At 34.8% G+C, this 8663-nt stretch overlaps 1 protein-coding gene across 1 annotated transcript; it reads left to right on the top strand.

Moving 5' to 3' along the window:
* Nucleotides 1-47: 47 nt before the first annotated feature.
* Nucleotides 48-8022, top strand: Pmvk (Phosphomevalonate kinase). Its single transcript, XM_019057390.2, has 4 exons — nucleotides 48-496; nucleotides 1813-2018; nucleotides 2989-3138; nucleotides 5024-8022. Exons 1-4 carry the CDS (start codon nucleotides 414-416, stop codon nucleotides 5164-5166), a joined length of 582 nt encoding a protein of 193 aa, XP_018912935.2. The 5' UTR covers nucleotides 48-413; the 3' UTR covers nucleotides 5167-8022.
* The last annotated feature ends 641 nt before the right edge of the window (nucleotides 8023-8663 follow it).

Below are 8663 nucleotides of genomic sequence, written 5' to 3'. Positions count from 1 at the left end.
TTGGTCGATCGCTTCCTCAGCCAGCAGCTAACCTTAAAATTGTACTGTGTTTAATTTTGTTGTTTTGTTTACTTCACATACTTCTGACGTTCCGGAATTTTCAGTCAGTCTCAGTTTTCACTGTTTTTCAGTTTCTGTCTATCTCAGTCTTCAGGAAATTATAGGGAAAAAATGGAAATCACGACCAAACGTAGGAAAGCGACGTGGTGGCGATATCTATGTGTCACTAATTTGATGATGTAGCCATGTAGTATACATTTGCAAGAAAAAGTGAATATCTTACAAAGTTTCATATCGCGTAAATTATTCATTCAATCATTCAGGACTCCACCTCCCCCGGCAGTCAGCCAATTCAAAGGTCTCATGCTGCAGAATGAGCTAATCTTGAAGTTTCAGTGCACAGGGCAGCTGTCATGGACTGTCCAAAATGCGTAGTACTTTTCAGTGGAAAAAGAAAGTCGGGCAAAGATTTTGTTGCAGAGCGAGTCTTTAATAGGTCTGTAATATCCATAAGTTTTTTCACTCTAGATTTCACTGGTGAAACTGCAGCAATGCATACCTCAGTTGCGGTGTTTCAAAATACCTGCCAATTATTTTTCTAAAAAGGAAAGCAAGCCAATATCATGACCTGACACTTTCACAGATTATCCTCCACATAGAGAAGAAAAATTACCGAAGTTTTCAAGTTCTTACGTTCAGTAATTTCTAATGTAGAAAGTGAAGTATGACAGGGAGTCTGCAACGCTGCAAACTGAAGTACGCATTTCTGCAGTTCTACCATTGAAATGTCTTTTTCACTAAGTAATGTGAGGTTGATTCCATCAACTCTTAATCCTAGTGTTTACAGTGTTCAGGAAAAATCTGAAACCCTTCAGATGTGCCTGTTCTTTGCATGACAGATAAATTTGCAATCGTGTATCTATCATTTAGGAACAACTGCACAAACTGCCATCCAAAAATTATCAAGGATTTTGAGTGCAATCCATGGTAGTAAAATGATAACTTCTCCACTTCGTATGCCAGTCCATAATTGGACCGCGTTTATCAGAAAGGAACCAAGCCACATCAGCTTTTGCCAATTTTAATTGGGCAATTTAATTTTTTACGAGAAAATGTTTGTGCAGATCCCTTTGAAAATGTTAAGGAATTTGCTTCGTATTATGGAGAAAATTCACTGAAATTTGCACGAAAACCCGCACAGCTGTTTTCATGTAAAAAATGTAATTAGCTAATTAAATTTGGCAATGGCTGATGTGGCTTGGTTCCTTTCTGTTTAACGCGGTCCAATTATGTCTCTAATCAGCCAACTGCCAAGTTGAGTCAAGGGTTATTTCACAATGACAGGATTGACAGGAATAGCATAGCAGATCGGTATCAAATTCTGTCTTTGTTGTAGTATACTGGATGAGCTCATTGTGAATTCAAACCACTCTCCTCAAGAAAAAGTTCTCTTTTGCATGTCAAAAATTTATAACAGACCCATTGCTGTTCTAAAAGAAAAATTTTATTTTCAAGTGAGTTAAGTTGTTGAAGATATACCGCCACAAACTGCAACACTGTTTGGCCAGCAGATCTCCTAGCACAGTGTAATTTTCACCAGGTAGGTAGAGGCAAAGATGTTGACTTTATTTCTTAGTCATCGGTGTTTGTTTCTGTGAAACAAGAATACTCACTTCAAAGGGAAATTCTCATCTCCTTAGTCACTTAACTTAAGTCCCAAGGGGAGCCCTTAAGGTCTCCTTAATGTAAGTTCTTACAAGTTCCTATTTCCGATCAATACCTCCCTCTATTGCTTCTTTTTTTGTTGCCTAGATTGGGTGCTGAGCATGCCGTTATCATCAGATTATCCGCTCCCATCAAAAGTCACTGGGCAGAGAAGGAAGGTCTCAGTTTGGCTGAGCTGATGGGCACCAGTGAATACAAGGAAACTTATAGAAAAAACATGATCAAATGGGGAGAAGAAAAAAGGCTAGAAGACCCGGGTTATTTCTGTCAAGCAGCCATCAAAATGACTAATGGTTAGTATACAAAAATCAATTCCATCTTCTTAAGCACATTTTTACCATAGTCATCTTTAAATTGAAGTGTGACACCATGTATCTCCATTTCTGCCGTTGCAGACTTCCTATCTTACTTTATTTTTTCTTTGAAAAACTAGTCTGCATAATTTCTTGAAAACTTCCTTAATTTTTCCTCTCTGGTAGCAGAATATTCTGTTTGAATTTCAATCTATATAGTTTGCTCGTTTGTCTTTGAAAAAATGAAATAGGAGATATGTGGTTTCACACTTTGGTCATGGAAATGCTATTTCTTCATGAGAAATAATGGAATTAATAAGAAATAATAGTCTAATAGTAACTCTCTCTCACACATTGAGTCAATGAGCGATGGCTATTATGGTAGTTTTTGATACAAATTTTCAATGAACCCTCAGTAATTTAATGTCCTTCTACTCAGTTTTAATGCTGCTACTTGTCATGGATCAGTTTCTTACATTATTTTTACATTACAATAATTATTACTTCTAAAAGACACAAACCTTGAAGCAGGTCAATGTGGTGGTGGATCTCGTCCCTATATCACATAGAATCACCTTAAAGGGTCAAATTCATAGGATAATAATGTACTTAACTTTGCTCCCTTTGTTGACTTAAAACAATCTAAACCTTTCATAACTGATTCTTCGATCCTTTAAAGAGAGTTTATGGTCGAAATTTCAAAATCCAACTTTGACCCCCCTTGAAAAATAAAATCTGACAGGAGTTTCGCCAGGTCACATTTGGAGATATGTATTTTTCCATTTTAGCCATCAAAACCATTTTCTAAAATAGAACCATCTGTTACCATCCTCTTAAATGTAGCCATTGGATCCTACTCTTTCTAAAGTGGAAGTTTGGCATAGAAACTATGTTTCTTCTCTGTACCCTTTCCCCCCCCCCCCTTTCAACCCTTGTAATTCACTGTATTCAAACTTATTTTTTTCCCCAGCAAATTTAAAACCAGTTTGGATCATAAGTGATGCACGGAGGATGACTGATCTGGAGTGGTTTCAGAGCCATTACGGAAATAGTTTATTGACAGTTCGCATTAGAGCAGATATTGATGTGAGGAAAAAGAGAGGATGGATTTTTACACAAGGTAAACAATACAGTAACATTATCACTAAACCATTTATTAAGGTGTAGGTCAGTATATTAAGATGTCTAGGACAGGGAAAAAGTGGGATTCATTAGGGAATGAAAAATTTTAGGAAAAATCAGGGATTTTGCTCCAAAAAAACCAGGAATCTCTCCTTCTACCGCTTAGACTTCATGTAATTGCATTAATGACCTCTTAAATGACATTTTTGAATCTTCAAATCATCAGAGTAATAGAGAATCTTTCATTGACTAGATGATATAAATATCAGAAACGCTTTTGAAATTGAAAATTTAAATGTGCACTGAAGAATAGGTTGAAAGGTGAAAAAATATCAATATTCTTTACTGAAACTTTGGAGGATTATATTTTTCCCCCTAAGCAATTCCAAGGAAGTGAGAGAAAACTTTTGTTTCTCATTAGGGAGTGAGCTCCTGAAAATCAGGGAATGAGCATGGTTAAGGTGAATCCAGGCTTAGAACTTCGCGATTTGGCCACCACGTCGCGCTGCTCAGAATAGCCGCATATATTTGGCAAAATTATAAAAACCGTATCACTTATTCAAGATTGGGGATCCAAGAGATATAGCAACATACTTGAGGAACACTCAGTAAAAAAATCTTCTCAAAATTCCCAAAAATATAGTCGTAGGTAACTACGGCGGAAAGTAATTCCCATTGCTGCAATGGGAGAGAAAGAGACAGAACATGAGGGATTCGGTTGCGCGCTCGGCCGCCACCTCTGCGCTGAAAGTTTCAGCCGTACTTTCTCTGTGCTTGTAATTCTAATTGCCAATATTTTTGGCTTAAAAAAATCAAGCAAAAAATAATCTATATCTTGTGGATCTGCTTTTTGTAATTTGAGGAATATTATTTCAGTAATCGTCGAAGGAAAGTGAAATTCTCAGTGGCGACTGGTGGCGCTGGATTCACCTTAAGAATTCTAGATATCATATAAGCACTAACATTGATTCCATCAACCACCCTTTTGAGTTTTTTTTTTTTTGTAAAAAAAAATAAAATAAAATAAAAAAAATAATACTCCTTCTAAACAAAACATTAGCTTTGAAAATATGCGAAGAACGAATATTTTTCGGAAGAATTTTTGATGCACCTAAAAGTATTACTTACTTCTCTCCGTTGAATCCGACTCTTCTGTCTGATGTCTATCTACCAAATAGAGACTAAAAAATTTACCGAAGTGGAAATATTTTTAGCATGCTCACAAACTTCGGATTGAAAAAATTAAAATTATTAAAGTGTAGAAGAAGACTCAAGTAGCCAGACTGGTAACTTTGCTATTTTAATTTATCTATTCCAGATAAAAAAAAAAAAAAAAAAAAAAAACTGTCCAAAGGAAAAAACAGATTTTGTAGAAGAGCTTATTTGTTGAATGACACAGATTGTTTGATTACTGTCAGATTTTTATTGCATTTCGTGAAAATATAAAAATTAACTTTTACAAGATTCTCAACCAATAACTACTTATAAATTAACTTACGGTATCAGTTAATAACATTTCATCATGAGCATGCATTCACTGGTACCACAACCATGAATAACATTATATCAGTTAGGTTCAAATTGATTGCCGAAGTGCGAAATCAATTATTCTCGTTTGCAACATTGAATACCTCTTGTTTAATTTTGCTTCGGAAATCAGGTCTTCGTAATTTCTTGATTTCTATCCTTCAATACTCAAATATTCTTTATAGATTCTAAGCTATAAAGTTGGCATCTGTCCCTTTTAGAAATAAAATTGGGAAGAAAATTTTGAAACACCGCAATAGAGATACGTCGTTCTGCACTTTGGGCATCAGTTTGTTTTTTTTAATGAGGTGTAGTCATGCTAACCGAGTTTTGTTTTCATCTTTATTCTTTTCCAGGAGTTGATGATGCAGAGACAGAATGCGGCTTAGATTCAGTGAATAGCTGGAATGTAATAATCGATAATAATCATAGTGAGGATTATTTGGAGGAAAAAATTGATGAAATATTGAATTGGGTAAAAAATAAATTGTCTTCATGACTTCAACTAGCTACCTAGATTTTACCCAACTATTTGATGTCATTACTACTGAATAGATTGTCCTTTGGTTTTTCGGGTTGAACAAATACTACTTTTGGAAATGTTTTTTCCAGGTTTAAATTAAAAGCAAAAGTACCACCAATTGAACCACCAATTGAAATAGAAGTCGGCATCTGCTATTTTTACAAATAACATCATTTGCCTCATTACTTTCTGAAAAATTAACAAATTAGTCTAAGACTTGGTACATGTCCTGTTTAGGTTTAAAGGATTTTAAAAAGCCATCATTTGTGAAGTGGCATTTCTGTGACACAAGATAGAAAATTATTGTTTTACATAAATTTATTGTACATCATAATTAAAGTATTTTTATCCTCAGCATAAAATATCTTTGAAGTTGATCCGTTCAAGGGGCTTTGTATTCAGTAACTAGCGTGCTTGCCAACGTTTAAAGTGTGGCAGAACATCTGATCATGGGCGAAATTACTATGGGGCCTAGGGAGGGGGAGGGGGTTGACGCCCTCAGAAATCTACTTGCCCCCTTCTAAGAATTGTAAGAGATTTTGCTAAATAAGTGTGTTACATATTTTTCACCTTTTAATTTTTAACTTGATCAATTTGTTCTTGAAAATTGCTCTGAAGACTACCCAATTTTTTTAAAATTTTCCGTGGGAGCTCCCCTGGACTTCCTTTTAGCCCAAGAAAATTTTCGGGGTCCTCTTTTGGACCTAGGAGTTTCCCATAAGTCCCCCTTGATGGGGCGTTTTTTATGCTCCTTAAATCTTCCTTAACAAGGTGTCCTTCTAGCTGCAAGCAGTTCCTAGTTTCATCCGTGGATCCGAAGTCTTCATTTTAGAATTTAAACTGAATGTAGAAATGAATATGATTTATCTTCTTCCTCTCTTTAAAAGTTGGCCGACCTGTTTAATGAGAATTCTATTCAAAGAATTTTGAAGACTGCCTCTTATATTATTAGTTGTGCCGTGTTTTAAAAAAGCAATGAAAAAAAAAAAAGATCATCACCTAACACAGCATTGTTATATCTTGATGTAAATTATATTTACATGTGCACATGTATTATACCCATACCAGCCTTTTTATCGGTCATTTTAGGTCGGAGATGGGAAGAACCATTAAATTTGGATTCCTTCCGGAAAGTTCTTACTTGATCCTTACTGTCTCCGACTTGAAACAACCAAAAAAATGCCTGTCACAGGTGATTTGGGACACCTTGTATGTATGTCTCTTTCATCCCTCTTTCTGATAAACTATGATGCCTTATTATTTATATTATAGAATTTTCTACACAGTGGAAAATCTATCAACCAAAAAAAAACATATCATCACATTTTTAAGTACTTAGGTTTAAAAATTGTTTTTATATGTAAGTAAACCCAGTTGTTAAGGATCAAGGTAACTTGTTGTAGGGTAATTTTTAAGTTTTAAGTTGTTCAATTTAAGTTCATTGAAGGAAACTTACTCATTCTTCTTGATGCAGCCCTTTTTATTGTCCCTCAATGGCTTAGTGTTACTGATTTGGAACAGTGCTTTTTTGAGTTTTTAAAAGCTGAACAATTCCTATGCGGAATTTTCAGATCTTTAAATATCCTTGGAAATTAAGGAATCACAAAAGTGCACCTGAAAGACCTCAAATATGCCAAATTTTTTATGGTTAGGTTAGGTATTCATGACTGTTCTGAACGAAAGTTTCTTTAAAATTTTGTTGTGGAGACTCCAAATGCCCAGTGGCGTTTTTGGTAGGTTTGATATTTTGCCTGGTCACCAACAGGCAGGAGAGAAAAAGAAAAAGACACCGGAAGAAAAGAAATTTTGAAGACGTCCTGTTAGGTTTTTACAAATGCTGTACATTCTTGCAAGTCCTTGAAATTTCTTTGATTTTGCTAAATTGGACTTTTCTCAAAGACCGTGGATTTAGTCATGAAGAGCTGCTATGAACCATGTGCATGAAAGATAAAGCAACTTCAATGTTAACTGTACCAATCCAAATACTCTTGATTATTAATTTGTTTATACTTTTAAAGATGGCTGGGAAATTAGTGTGTAACTCGAATTTTTTGTGATGGTTTCAAATCAGTTTTTGATTATGGGATACAATTGTCAAATAGTTAAATTATGCAGAGCGTGCTACAAAAATGGTGCCATGATTTTATCACAATTCCTCACTTTCAAATTTATCCCTCCCAACGATGAGAGAGCGGAATAAGTAGAATTTGAAATTTTTAAAATGGCAATTTGAAAAGCTGAAAATTCTGAATTTATTACCAAATGAACTTTGCTTACAATGAATTACAGAACATTTAGAATCTTAAAAAAATCATTATAAAAGATGGTCTTCAGCTCCCACTGTTTGTAACATTACCTACTTGGTAAAATAAAAAATAAAATAAATAAATAAATACAAATTTCGACTGAGAAAACCTAGGAAAAAGATTTTTTCATTCATAGCAAAAAGAAGACATTTTGTGAAAAGCTGGGTTTTGGAACCTTATCTCCATCAGGTAGCCAGGTGGAGTGGATATTCTTGTATGTTACTATGCCCATCTTCCACCCCTGGATGTCATATTTAAATGCTTTGAAACAGGGTATTTGTTGAAAAATTATGATTTAAGGTACATTTATTTTTGTAACTGAGAGATGTCAGTTATGTCTATTTTATATTCTGTAAAATTCTTTAATTTCGCGCATTGAATGAGTGAAATATCACTATGCATAAGTCTGTTCTTTGTTTTTTACTTGTTAATTGACTTTTATAACCTTTATAGTTTCAAGTTTCAAAATATATCTGCGCATTGGAGGTGATGGTGACCTTAAGAATAAAAATTTTCTGTAACCTTTCTCAACTTTTCTTTTTCTGTCTGTCTGTTTTTTCAATCACATAAGCTGTCCTAGAAATACCTGGACTAGCGCTGTGATTGAAAAACCAAGCTACTTATCCATGTCTCGTTTGAAAGAAGACAAAAAAACCTGTGATCAAGACCTAATTCAACTTATTTGAATTCAAATTGACAAGATAACGGCGATTTTACAATGTGTACGAATACCATCTGCATTTTCTAAAATAAAATGATAGCACAAATAAGTAATAGTTTAAATAGCATAAATAGTTTGCATACTTTAAGAATTGTCCTCTAAAGAGCTATTTTTAGGTAAATTTTAGGGACGAACATGTTTCTGAGCTTAAAAAAGTTCAAAACAGATTTTTAGACTGAAAGCAAGAGCCTCAAGGTTGTAGACGTGAAAAAAAGAGAATTTCTCATCAGCATGAGCTCATGACATCATATGAAGCCATGAATCGAGGGGCTTGGAAGACAAGGCACATAAGTGCAGTTTTAGAAAGTCGAAACTAGAGATTAGCGCCCAGCGGCCTCAGCTGTGTGCCATAGCTCGTTATGTTTGTTTATCAACCGGTGAGATACATAACAACGACTGGACCTCACTAAAAGCACAGATTTTTGGTGCCTAAAAGCAAGTACTTA

This window comes from Bemisia tabaci, chromosome 1 (genome assembly GCF_918797505.1).
Source record: "Bemisia tabaci chromosome 1, PGI_BMITA_v3".
NCBI classification, from domain to species: domain Eukaryota; kingdom Metazoa; phylum Arthropoda; class Insecta; order Hemiptera; family Aleyrodidae; genus Bemisia; species Bemisia tabaci.
The sequence above is the reverse complement of the archived record's forward strand: the minus strand, read 5'-3'. Positions and strand labels throughout refer to the sequence as shown.